This window comes from Lates calcarifer, linkage group LG1 (assembly GCF_001640805.2).
Source record: "Lates calcarifer isolate ASB-BC8 linkage group LG1, TLL_Latcal_v3, whole genome shotgun sequence".
NCBI classification, from domain to species: Eukaryota; Metazoa; Chordata; class Actinopteri; family Centropomidae; genus Lates; species Lates calcarifer.
The window spans coordinates 24,591,071-24,605,500 of NC_066833.1; the positions used below are offsets into that span (position 1 = coordinate 24,591,071).

The following is a 14,430-nucleotide window of genomic DNA, read 5'->3' on the forward strand; positions in this document are numbered from 1 at the left end:
ATGGGTCATTTGTTTAGGAGCACACACCACACATTTACAACAGCTTGGGATGGAGCTAACTCATGTTACAGTGTCACATCCATCTCTGCCTGCTGTCTTCCTTCACTGGAGCCATCAGTGCTGCCATAAAACCCATCAGGAGGAGTTTTTGTTTTTCAAATCTATTATGTATATTCAGTCTTGTTCTCAAAGGGGGCCATTACTGTAGCAAATAAATTTTTAGGTCAATGGACTTATTTGGGCCCTGCAATGGACTGGCGATCCGTACAGGGTGTACCCCACCCCAAAAATTTACTGGGGTGTGAGGGATGCAATTGCAGCTGCCTAAGAAGTTTGTGAATAGCACAAAAACATTTTTTAAAATGCAATGAAATGTGAAAAGGTTGTATTGACTGTTATTAATCACTGATTTAATGCATCACCCCGTCAGTACACTAACAAATCAAATACAAGGACCAAGTATTTCAGTTCTTTTGTGTTTTACATCTTCAACTTTAAAACTTTAGGTGAAATTACAGCTACAGCTATCAGAATCTTCTAGAGATTGGCAGAGTGATTATGATGGTCTACCCAGAGTTAAATGAAGAACTGAATGCATTATGGTGCTTTCATTGAAACATGACTACTCAGCAGCATTCTGGACTCAGCCATTGAGGTGGACAGGCTAAACTCAGGGAATCATCACTGTATGGTGGTGATTGACTATGTGTTTATATCCACAAGGACAGGTACCCAAATGCTGAGGTTGTATCTGAACACTGTTCTCTGCTAGTGAAGTTTACAGTCGTTTACAGCCGTCAAGTGCTGGTCAGAATGTACAAGTTGTATGCACATGCTTTGAATGTCCTTCCATTAGCTATATCATTTATTATTTCAGGGTCACAGGGGGGTGGAGCAAAGGGGCTCCAGCCAAGATGTGAGGCAGGGTACACTCTGGACAGGTTGCTTGTCTATCACAGGGCTGACATCTAGAGACAAATGGTCCATCATGCTTGCACTCACACCTACACACGATTCAGAGTCACCAATTAACCTAACCTGCATGTCTTTGGACTGTGGGAGCAAACCCATGCAGACACAGGGACGACATGCAAACTCTACAAAAAGAGGACCCAGCTGAACCAGGGTTCAAACTCAGAACCTTCTTGCTGTGAGGCAACACTGTTCAGTATATAATACTCAACCAACTTGTCACTAATCAGAACTTTTTCACTGGAAAGAACTAGCTGTTGCAGGTGGAGACAATGTAAAGTGACTTGCCCGAAAACCAAAACTAAGAGACAAAATAAGGGGGAAAAAAAAGCTCACTAGAACTGAGGTAGAGTGCAGAGCTGGTGATAATTCAGAGTTTCAAAGTCAATTCTTTATCACTCCGAACAAACTCCATCAACTTTGAATCATTTGGTTAATCAGTGGATTAATCAGTGGAAATTTAAAGATCAGACCCATAAACCCCCTAAAATAACTTCATTCTCAGGGAACGAGCTTTCAGCAAAGCCATTGCATGCTTATTAGACAGCATGAATACATTATTACTGTTGATTGATTTTTGTGAGTAAAATCACCATCGCTACTTATAGAAAGAAGAAACAAACATCAAGTGCCAGTTTCAGAAAAATCCAGGCCAGTCATGTATTAGTGCTTTTGCAATAACATCCTGAAGGTAATATTTTTAGTTAAAGTCTTTGAGTCAGGGACATGAGGCGGGCAGCCCAGGAGGGCCCTTACTGTCCAGATGGTGACAGCACTCTGATGGTTTTGCCTTTGAGGCGCCAAGATGGAAACATTTGGAATAGGAGTGAGTCACATGTACCGGTCACAGGATGGACAGTCACTCATGACTCCAGAAAACACTCACATACATATACAGTTTGTATGCACGCGCGTGCGCACACACACATACACACACAGGATACATACTTGCATATGCTAGTGAGTTGTGGTGGCCACAAACATCAAGTACACAGATGTACGAAAACATGCAACCTTGTAAAATACAAGCTATACACACAAACATTTCTCTTTTATCTCTTCGCAGTGGTTCAGTCATAATTTTCATGGTTAAAGGAAAAACCTATGGCTCAGAAGTCATTGTGCAAGTGACTAAATCCCTGTTAGATCCAGGGATACCTACCAGTTTGTTTTTTATTGACAAATGGACTCGGATTTTAGACCATTCACCATTTTACTACACTTATTTATTTAATATACTGTATTATATCTGAGCGAGGATATACATTTGCTGTCTGCTTTGAAGGTTTACACTCCATCTGGCAAAGTGTAAACTGACTGACTATTCTATGTATCCAATTGGAGGCAGGAGGCTTGACATTCTTACTTGCTCCAAATGGTGACATATCCCAATGTGTGACAATAGGTAATAGATGGTCTGATAACCACACACAACAACCAGACATAATATTGATTTTAAGATTTTGCCTCCAAAGTTGGTAAAATAAATTTCTATTGCACCTTCCAAAACAGATTTGATACAACACTTTGCATTAATTGACAAAAGAAATTAGAAGAAAGACAGATGAGAGGTTATTATGACCTCTTGCTGGTGGAATACTGACTGTCACCTTGCATTGGTGGAAATAGCGTGACATTTATTATACCACAGCAGAAAGTGTTGCAGGGTTAATACTTGGGTATACAGTGTGAATTTTGAACCTGAAGACCACAGTTTATATCAACATCCCCTACCAACATCCAACACTAGTTTCGTTCAATCATGAGGGTGATCTTTTTCTTATGTGAAGAAAGATACCAGGATGTTGTCAGACAACCTAAAGTTACTACTTTACTTTACTACTACTTTATCCAGAATCCTGGAGAAAATTGTGTTAGCACCAGGAAGTCGTCTTACTTTACAACAAAAGTGGTCCTTTGTTATTGCCCTCCAAAACAATGCACATGAAACTTTGATGAACTAACACCACTATGGTTCATGTATAGTTAAGTTTGGCCAAGTTAAATTACTTGGTTACGGTTATGGAAAATTCACGCATGTAGTATGGTTGTAGTCAAAGTAATGTCAGTCATTACATGACATAATACTGATCAGACAATAATGGCATCAGTTAAGGTTAGACTTCTGGCCGAAACAACCAAACCAAAGCCAAGCCAATGGTTAATGCTGTGTTCACACTACATGACTTTCAAAGTGGTCAGATTGCTGTACCGTTCACACAGCTTGTAACTGGTAATCTTGAAATCATTGTTGTTCACTGTTGTTGACACTACAGGATTCTGTCTGGTCTCCAAAGTATGTTTTGTTACAAAAAGTGACACAGGAAACCCACAATTGTTCATGTTGTACAACTGTCCCCCTGGGTTTCCCCTCATCCCATCTCTTGTGCTACCATTGGCTGAAACTCATCACAGCACTCATTGCCAGTCACAACCAGGTCACAACTCTTTTTTGATTTTGATTTCCCAACAGGTCCAGATATTTAGCCTGCTAGATATCTTTCAGCCAGCACCAAGCAAACACTGATCTGCCTCTGATCTAGGGCTTCCTGGCAATCCCCAAAAACATTTACAAGAGGAAAATCAGGGCCAAAGTAATGTAGTGTGAGTAGGATAAAGGGGCAGCAAATGGCAGATTGGGTCCAGAATCTGATGATCAAAAGCAGTATTCAACAAGACAGATTTACCAAGATGGGCTTGGGTTTGTAGTTAGTTAGTCCACAGGCATATAGCGATCAGGATTCTGAATATAAAAAAGGTGTCAAAATCAGAGCCACAAAGTAGAGTAGAAACTAGCAGGCAATACGGCACATAGAAGCAAACAGATTAAAAGGATTATCCTCCCGTCATCCACCCTCTCTGCCCCCAAACAGCCCATCTAATTCCCCCCATCTTGTCATCTGGACCCCCTGTGGAGAACAAATTACCATTTTCCAGAGTCACAACTCTATTCCATGGTGTGGGGAAGTTGAAGGATTGTAATCCTCCTCTCAGGAAGCATTACACAGGACTTCCAGTGGTGTTGTTACATTTTCCCATGAACTAAAGGTTGGACTGTTTTTGGTTGTAAAAGCACATTGAGTGAATACTGAAGAAAGGGAAGTGACTCTGCTGAAGAAAGAGAAGTCACACTGCTTGACATAGACTTTAGAACTTGATAACAGCAGGAACATTTAGTGTCATTTACAGCAGATGGTTTAAAATTGCATGATTGCTTTTCCATATTTGACCCACACAACAACAATTTACATTATGTGTAGCTTTAAATAAAAAACCTAGAATTAGCTTAACACTAGTAAGAGAAATTGATCAAAATCTAGTTAAATCCCAAAGAAACATAATATACAATTTACTTGAAAGTTACAACTGAGATGAGATAAAAAAAACAAAAAAAAAAAACAATGCACAATACAGTGCAAAAGTAAACTAAACTGGACAACTGTCAGTGCATCTGTGGCAGTCTGCCTTTGGCTTTGTTTTGTCTGAAAAGGAAACACTGGCATCAAGTGGCCAGACATGTTTTTACAGCTATACACGTACTATCACATAAAGCACTTCTACTACGACAACCATTGAGCAATTGAGCAGTGTATTCTCTGAACAACACTCTAAGTAATGTCATAGCAAATGACTGAGAAGGCTGTCTTGGTGCTAAGTTGTTTTAAAAACTGAACTGTTAATTTGTCCCCATCAACCCCTTTTAAACTTTTCATAGACGATAAGAGCCCAGACAATAGGGGAAAAATCATTGCTAATTATTACACTCATTAAGGCTGTAGGATGCAAGCAGCCCTCTGATCACTCCATTTAAAACTGCTGTTAGGGGTTTTTGCTTAACAGGCCAACAGTAATGCTGTCTGTAGTTCAGGTATTCTATTAATATAGAAATAAAATGTTGATGTGTAACACCAAATTCCAAACTCTAGAATGTAACATTTAAAGATTCTGGTGGTCTCTTGTGTGAGCCTTAATGGAATTTACAACTTTGGTAACATCTGCCACATCATTTACAGACTTGGCAAACAAGGCTTGTCTGTGGACACAATAATGGTATAAGACAATCTGCAACCAACATGTTTTTCATTACTTCCTTTAATAATGCTATTGCCCCATTTGTCTTAACTGAGTATCTCAATAGCACCATAAATTCAGAATGATGTTGTTTTGCTAGGATGCTATTTCAAATTTGGTCATAGTTTTCAGTACAGTATTTTTAGTTCCATTTACCATGGGAATAATGCCAAGATGCTGCTCTACATGTCACACTACAATAAAGATGAGTTACTTTGGCATTAATTTGTCATGTAAATTCATTGCATGAGTGGCTCTGGGGCTGATAATTTTGGTCAGTCAATTTCTTTGGTCCATACTTAACATATCAAACAAGTTTGATATATTACTATGACATATAGTGCAGACATTTATAGTCCCCAGAAAATTAGATCTACTGACTTTGGTGATCACCTGTGTGTGTTTTTAGTGAAACACTAGCATAGCTATTGGATAGACTGTCTTGTCGAGTTTGCTATGAACATTCATGTCCCCCTCAAAATGAACTGGAATAATTTTGGTTTTCATTGAGTGTTATTAGCACAAGTAAGCATGCTGGCACACTCAGTTTTATTTATATAGCACCAATTCACAACAGAAGTTATCTCGAGGCACTGTATAGTAAACATTACTTGATCAAGCATTTTAGCACTCAGTGCTGCTGTCCCTTAATGTAGCCTGGTAGAGCCACTAGTATTCTGATGCCATTTTTGATGTATAAGGTTTAGCTACAGTTCATGTGCAGTTTTGTAGTAAAACCGAGGTACCTTTTCCTTCATACAGGTATTGAAGTAGACTTTCTGAAGAGTTTGGTTGAGCTATTGTTTTTTCAGTCAGTCCATTTCATTACCCATAAAGAATGTGGTAATGTACCACAAATGTTTGTTAGTGTGGTTTTGAAAATGATACCTTTTCAGTTTTGAAATGTCATTTTCTCAAGGGTTCTCACTCACTAAGTGGCTTGTGACCTTTAGGTTCACCACTCATGTATGACAACATAAGGATGTCTTGTCTTCTCAGACTGTTGTTGTACTCAGTCTGTTTTTTTTCCTTTTAGCTTTTTCATGGAGTGAGACATTCCATGGCATGTCTAAATACTCCCAGACTTTTATTTCCCTCAGTGTTATGGGTTCAGAATTCTTAAGACAAGGGGAAAAGCAACCTCGTGACATCACTAAAATAAAATGTATGACAATGTTCAGAAAAATGTTTATAGTGTCACATTCCTGCAGCCAGCTCATTTTAAATGTCTGCATTTTTTCATCACTTTATTAAGCTGGTAAGTGTACAGTAAATTGCTGTCCATAAAATTTAACTATAACAATTTCAAACTTTTATAGAGTAGAGCAATGATGTCACAAGACTGCATTACCAATGATCCCAGTGGTTGAAGCTAAAGCTGCTTTTTATTGTAAATCCTGAGGTATAGCTGCAACTGTGATGTGTCCCATCTCGCAAATCAAAATGCCTAAAGCCATAGTTAGTTCTCCAGCTATATGAATGAATGGACACTAGTGAGACAGTGTTCTAAAAGCAACAAGGAAGCTAAAGTCACTAAATATGTTTCCTTACATACAGATTTCTTAAGGGTTACTGATTAAAAAGGAAAATACATTTTTCCTTTTCTTAATGCAGTCACAAAGTTAACATTATCTTAACATGCATTTCCACGTTTGAGTACCTAAATAGCACATAGCATATAAATAGCATTTGGGTCAATAATGACTGTTTCCTGATCCAATATTGCTATTTATTGCTCTCTATGATACTGAATCAACCTCAAACTAATTCCACCCATAGAACCATCATAATTTGAAAGACTTGAAGAGGTTCATGACAGGGAAACAAACATATTTTGTTTCAGGCCCTGGAACATGAAACCATTGATGATATTTTCTGACTATAATATTGTCTGTTATGAAAGGATTAATTTGTATGTAAAATGACAGCCGGCCTGTAATTTCTTTTTTCAATGGAAAAAGTTGTTGTTTTCTCCAGATGAAAGCCAACTATATGAAAATTTTAGTGTAATCTCTTTATCATATCTCTAAATAACACGAACCTTGGGGAGCACAGTGGTTCAGTGGTGGAAGCCTCTTTTCTGTGTCATAAATCAGTCTTGTACATTTAAATGTATCCCACCTGAAGACAAATAAATCAGTTTTCATTGCAAAAGGATAATTAATTACTGCATCTTAATAGATTATTTAGTAGTTTGGCAATTATATTAAACTTTACAATCAAAACTTGCTTATTTTTGGTAATAATCTTAAGGTTGGGCACTCTAATACACAAAGCACACTCTTAACTGCAAACGAACCTTAAACCTATAATTTTAGTTAGTGTTTGCCAAATTGCATGTTTAACACAAAATATACACAAAAATATACCTGCATGCATTTTGATTTGTACTGCTTTTTAATGTGTTTTTTTTTCATCAGAAATAGTAAAGGCCATACAACATAGCAAACCAAAAATGACAAAGCGCTCTATACAGGCATAGTAGCTCATTCACACGCATTCTACAGTCCAGACTGACCTGTCAAAATGGGCAGATGCCACTGGAGTTTCCATCTTGGCAAACAAATGGCTAACATTCAGTTTGAAGAAGAGGAAGTCCTCTTTTCTCAACAAGCATTTTGTTGGCAAAAATATAGATTATTCTGTCTCATAAGCTGAGTCAAGACACAGTCATCACAGGAAAATCTAAACCTGATGATTGCTACCTATGGGCATCTTTCTGAAAAGACTAGCTGAGTAAGACTTGAGGATATTGTGTACACATTACAGTCAGCAGTGCTAAGGTAACAAGCTGACTTGAGCGTGCAGGCTCCCGCTAATAAATAATGGAACATTCTAGTCAGATATAAAAGCCCTGTAAGTGCTGTATTTTTTTGTTTTGTTTTGTTTTGAAGAAGTACATTTGAGTCAATGCAGGCCCCCAAACTAACCCTTAACTAATTATTTTACATCATGCGGCCAACTGATCTTAGTGTATCAGGCATAAAGAAAGGAGATGAAATCACCACACACTCTATACTTGAATGGGACTTAAAAAGTCAAACAAAAAACAAATTTGCTAAGAAAATAAGCATAGGAATCAGTATTAAAACTGTTTTAGTTCATTTTCTCAGTGATCAAATTTAACCCAAACATTTACCCTTAAACCTGCCGTAATTACAGCTAAAACACTGTATTAGAATAAAAGTGGTTCATTTGTAATGACCATTCTACACCACATGAGGGCAGCAGTTACTGACTGATCTTGATCAGTGCTCAGTGATCATGCTGTGGAGACTGAGGAACTATAGCCTCCCTCCACACATGCAATGATGACATGACATGGGTCTGTCAACGTCCATATCTTATCTTTTTGTAGAAACACACTGGTAATATGTCAACATTAAGTGCTAAACTTGGACAATGTATTTTCTAGGCAGGTTTAAGTTAATAAAACAATTTTGTTGGCATCACTTTAGGATAACTCCAATTTGGACTTCAGTAACAACAATCTTTTCATACAAAACATTTCCCCTCCCTTAAAAAACAAGAACAAAAACAAAAAGCCTTCCCCAAGAAAACAAGAATGTTAACAGAAGGAAGTAATGCTGTGAATAAAAACATTCAGAAACAACAGTGATACACTTTTAAATGCACACACTTTACACCTTATATATGTCAATGCTATTGACCTTAGCCAAAATAAAAAGCATTTTTTTCTTCTCACTTTCAGTAATCTTGATGTATACTTTATAATACATGTATACAAGATAACATAGAGCAACAAAGCAAAAAAAATAAATATCTTAAGTCACTGTTTGGAAGTTTTTATATATATCTATATATGTATATTTATATGTATAGCTTACTTTTGGGTAGGGTGTGAGTGTTAACAGTTTTGGCCGGCTGACGCAAAGAGCTTCTTTCTATTGATGGAAACTTTCAACACAGAAAACAGAAGAGTAGTATAGCAGGACAACACTTTTCTACAAAGATCGTCCTCACAAAACAACTCTCGGCCCTTCAGTCATGAGCGAAATAGTGTGACTGTAGGCTGCACAGACTGAACAGAGGATGGTGGCATACAGGAAGCTTGTCCAACCAAAACAATCAAGAGACTTGACTGTTGATGATTCAATGGCCTTCTTACTGATGCTCACCCCCATACAGCAAATTCACAAAAAACTGGTTTACCTGATTTTGACTCTAGCTGCACTTCAGAGGAATACCATCAGTTACATCTTTAGCTTCACTACTACATCGAACAGGGAAGGACCTGTGGAATTTTGGAGAACAATCTTATTTCAAAGTTTGGCTATTTTGCATATTTAAGACAGCCTGAATAAGTTTTATGTTCTTTTTTTTTCTTAAAAAGCTCTGCAGTACAAAAAAAGTCAGGCACCAAATGTCACTTAGAACAGTCCTACTCATAAAGCAATCTAGAATATTTACACAGACCTCACCAGCTGCAAAAATGTCCCAAAACATTGTTTGCAAGATTGCAAAGGTACAGAATTGACCTACAGTATCAGTACATACAGAAAGAAACAGTTCAGTATTTTTGATTAAGCAGCCATTTGTTTTTACAAAAGAATACTTCCAACCCTCCAACAGTGGCAAACTATACACGCCCTGACTACTTTTTTAAAATCTTTGGTTGACCAGTCAAAAGCCTGATAGATTTACAATCCACCTTTACATCACACAACTTGACTTCTTCTTTAAAAAAATAAAAATGAAACAATTGCTGAAAAAAATAACATTTGCACACACTATGTCATTCCCTCTTCCTGTTCATGAGTTACCCTGCCAAGGAGATTAAAATCACCTCCTGTCCCATTGTCACACACAGCCACTCCCCATCCTGCACTTCCTCTGGTCCATTCTGGAGTCCATCCAAGAAGAAAAGCACATGCAAGCCACATACACACAAACACACAAACACACTCTCTGTTTTGTTCTTCATTCGCTAACATACACAAACACATTTGTCTAAATGTAAAAGAGCAGGAAAAATAAGGTGACGCATCAAACCAAATGCTAAACTGTCCAAAACAGAAAATATGTGTCTGTGATTAAAAGGAAAGAAAATAACCAAAGGCATTTTTTTTTTTAAAGCGCCAGGGTTTGCTGACAGCTCTCATTATTTCTGCGAGGAGATCATCTTCGAGACAAAGTTGACGATGGCGCTGGCAGGCTGGTCAGGGTCCGTCTCAGCGAAGAGGTGGCTGACGTTGTCGGTTGTGCTTCCCTGCTTACGGGCCACAAACCCAAACAGCCTGGAAAGAAAAGGTTAGATTTATTTACAAGGGCTACCATGTTTAAGTAAACTAGATCAAAAATCAAAACCGTACTGGTGAACCCGTAAACAGATGTATCTAAACTGAGTGGAAAAAAGGATATTGTAAAAGTTCTGACTGGATAGCCCCCTGTTGTTATGTAGAAACATCAAAATCAACAGTAGAACTGGAAAGTTTACTCACTTGGCTGTGCCTCCCTCAGGCTTGTTCCACCTGAAAAATTTTGACAAAAATGTTTTACTAATTTTAACATTTTATGAAAAGGACAAAATTGGATAGAATAGGAAGGATAACAAGAAGTTTGGATGATGTTTTAAGTCTTTTGGAAGCCATCAATCTCACATTTGAATAGGCTAAAATTAATCACTAATAGTAATGAATTTCATGTCTCTGTACTCACTTTCTGTCCTGAGGGTCAATATCGCAGAACGTGACAGTGTTGCTAGGGTAGTGGCGTCGGAAGAAAAGCCTATCACAGAAGAGACAGACAGATTACAGACAGATTAAAATACCTCAGTTTTAAAAACAAAGTACACACCAAAATAAGATCAAGGTAGCATACATCATGCATATACATGCTTATGATTAGAGTGTGACCAATACAAGATTTCTGACAGGAGCTGATCGCAGCCTTTTATGATATGAGTCCAGCTGGTCAAAATGATGCTGGTGATGGTCACATGCCAAGAGCTTCAACCATCGTTAACAACAAAAGAAGATATAATAAACGTCTGAAAAACTGGATTTTTGAGTGCAATACAGATATTGACATCTGGGGTTTTTTGTTTTATTTTTTAAGTATACACATATTTTATTTATTTTTATTTATAGTAGTGCAGCGGTTCGCACTGTCAAGCACTGCAGCAAGAAGGCTCCAGGTACAAATCCTGGTTTGCTCAGGACTTTTCTGTGTGGAGTTTGCATGTTATCCCTGTGTCTACATGGGTTCTCTCCAGGTACTCCAGCTTCTTCCCACAGTCCAAAGACCCACAGGTTAGATTAACTGGTGACTGCCCATTGATGTGAGTGTGAGTGTGAATAGTTTTTTGTTTCTATATATCAGCCTTGTCATAAACTGGCGATCTGTCCAGGGTATACCCTGCTTCAGCTGGGTTTGGCTTCAGTCCCTGAGCGACCCTCAAAGCATAAGTGGTATAGATAATGGATGGAGTGGTTTTCATTTATAAATCCCCTTTATAAGTTAGAAACAGTAAGACTACAGGAAATAAAGAAGCAAGACATGCAAAGGTCCATGGCTGGATTCAAAGTGGGAAGACAGTTCATGGTTGACATCTTAACCCTAAAGCCATATTGTGGATATAGATGTGGATATATAGTTTAAATTTTTCTTATCCAATTAACTTTTTTATCTGTCCTGGTATCCTGCACAAATCAAATTTGAGTTCTGAATGGAAATACTGTAGTAAATCATAAGGGCCTGATTTTTTTATCCTGCGTTTGCAGTTATTTATTGCTTCTGACTGTTCACAGTGACTCATGTTGATACTTGCCCTTGAAAACAAATTTATGTTTCCAGACTTGTTCAGACATCACAAACTATCTTCAAATATGTCTGCAGCAAAATCTCCAGATGTCATGCAATGTTCATGCTTGTGAGCCATCTTTTGAACACAACTGTGTGTGCGATATCCAGACTTACTTCCTCTGGTTGTCAGTCAGCGTGATGCCTTGTGAAGACACCTTGAAGTGCACAATGGTGGCAGTCGGTGGAGAAGCGGCAGCCAGTGTTTCAGATATGGCCTTGGCAACAGCCTGAGGGCCAGTCAGGGATTCCATCTCCACTGAGTTGATGTAGAGCACATTGCATGCTAGGAAGAGAGCAAAGTCAGATAAAGACACAATGGAACTACAATTCTGTAAAGACAAAAACAACAAACTGCACTGATGCCAAAATAAATCCTGTAAAATGTTATTAATTACTATTTAGGGAAACATGATTGCCAATGACCTGTTCATGCAAAAATTTCCCCTCATTAGAGAGCATGCTTTCTGGAACAAAGCTCCATCAAAACCATTCCACATAAAACATTCTGTCTGTTATGGACAAGAAGCTGGGTGCTAATGTTAAAAGACATTTCTGTTAAACAGGATCATTAATATTTATCTTTATTTGTGCAGGTAACAGCATACACAGACTGACAGCAAACACAGGATGCACATTCCAGGTCTCCAAATAAAAGTGCGCAGGGTTTACCATGGGAATCAGCAGGGGCCCTCTGCACTGGGATAACAAGGATGTCATGTTGTCAGAATAAGTGGATAGGACAACTCATGACATGTTAATCATGTTGTCATTAATGTCCTAGAATTCTAAAGCTGCACTGGCTTTATTTGAATCACAAAAACTTAGAGTGGTACAAAATGAGAGGATTGGGCTTTTAACTGTAAGAATGAGTTATTGTTTTACCTGCTCCTTGTTTCAGCCGCTCAGCCAGTGGATTTGTCGTTGTGACCTCTAGTACTTCCTCAGTGAGATCTACGTAAGATTAGAGAAGCGTAAAGTTTGCAGTTTTGGCATAATACTTCAAATCATCTTCATTTGAAGCATTATTTATTTTTTTGACATTTTGAAGTTTAAGTAAAGCCTTTATCTGTAGAAAAATTGTTAACATTACATGATAAAAGCTCGCTCAGAGACAATAGGGAAACACTTTAAAAATCCCTAACTTTTACAACACAAATGTTTCAATTGCACAGACCTGTGGTAGGGATGAGTAGCTTGCAGGGCAGGGCCAGTGGTGTGATAGCATGTTGGTAGACCAAGGCAGACAGACAGCCTGCCAAACAGACACAAGACACACAGTCAAGAACACAGATTTATCCTCCTTGAACATTTCATTCTTATTTTTGGAATCTACATCTCATACAGAGTGAACTCCTAGTGTCCCTGTACCGTCTGTGTCTACAGTGCTTCTTACCTAAGTCAGTAAACAATTTTTCTAAAATTGATAAAATGTCAGTATTGCTTTAGATTGTTACTAATGCCTTGTGTGTTGTGTCTATAAATTCTACACACATTGTAGTTGAATCTGGTGCTTTTCTATGCTTTTCATCTATTCTATTGACTGTGGTATCTCTGAGTTTTTATTAGTTATTAGTTACCACTACTATTGCAGAAAATAAGTAAAGATTAAAAATGTTACATTCTACATGCATTTTTGTAATAGTAACAGACAGTGTTAAATTTCCTTGCTGCTAATATTACTCTACTGGTCTGCTGTAGTTAGTAAAGTTACAATTTGGGTCTATTCATGTCCCCACGATTCATCATCTTTAATTTGACTACATGTGGTTTGTTAGATTTACATAGTCAGGAAAAAAGTAGTAATGTAGAACAAACTTCATCATCCTTCTGGTATCAGTAGTTGTAAAATGAAACACAAACATGCAGGAAGAGTGACAAGTTGAGTGACAAGCTGAGGGCAGGAGAGGAAGAAGAAAGAAGGTGAGGCAACACAAAAGTTTGCAAAAGTCAGCTTGCCCTGTTTGGCAGTGGAAGAGTGTTCAGTGCATTCATACAAAAACACACATGCACAGACACACACCTACGTCATGCAACCTTCCAGTGTAATTAGTAGGGAGAACATGAGTTAGATCACTTCAGTCAATACTATAATTACAGTAGGATTACGACTTTACAGAACTTGGAAAGGGGTGCAGATCTTTGAACGATGCACGGGCAGGCACACAGAGAGGAGTACTAATGTTTTACTTTTCCTCCAAACACCTTATGACATTACTAAGCTGTCAGTACATATGTGAATTTGTGATTTAGACAAAGTATTAGGGCAGCAGTCTCTCACTAACCAAAGTAAGGCTCGTTGGGACAACCCTTCAGCTTCACTCCTTTAGGGCTGCTCTCAATCAGGAAGTGCCTCACCAGCTCATTGGTGATGTCACCTGCAACAAAAGAGAGAGGGAGAGGGGTGAGTGAGTCTACGTAATACACAGCTGATTAACCTGGAGACATCACCTCATATCGTTGGTATTAACTTTAATTCTGTCTCCACCCTGACCTAAGACCAAAACAAGCTGCACTAAACACTGGAGTAGCCAAACTAAATACTTGCTGCATTTGTAACTGCTT

At 38.1% G+C, this 14,430-nt stretch overlaps 1 protein-coding gene across 1 annotated transcript in view; it reads right to left on the minus strand.

Annotated features, from left to right (window-relative positions):
- Positions 1-7,421: 7,421 nt before the first annotated feature.
- Positions 7,422-14,430, minus strand: part of LOC108897188 (tensin-1-like) — a 157,484-nt gene continuing 150,475 nt past the window's right edge. The window contains 8 exon segments of the mRNA XM_018696672.2: positions 7,422-10,301; positions 10,506-10,535; positions 10,723-10,791; positions 11,983-12,151; positions 12,538-12,564; positions 12,751-12,819; positions 13,043-13,120; positions 14,151-14,243. Coding sequence (XP_018552188.1) covers positions 10,166-10,301; positions 10,506-10,535; positions 10,723-10,791; positions 11,983-12,151; positions 12,538-12,564; positions 12,751-12,819; positions 13,043-13,120; positions 14,151-14,243 — 671 coding nt within the window. The 3' untranslated portion in view covers positions 7,422-10,165.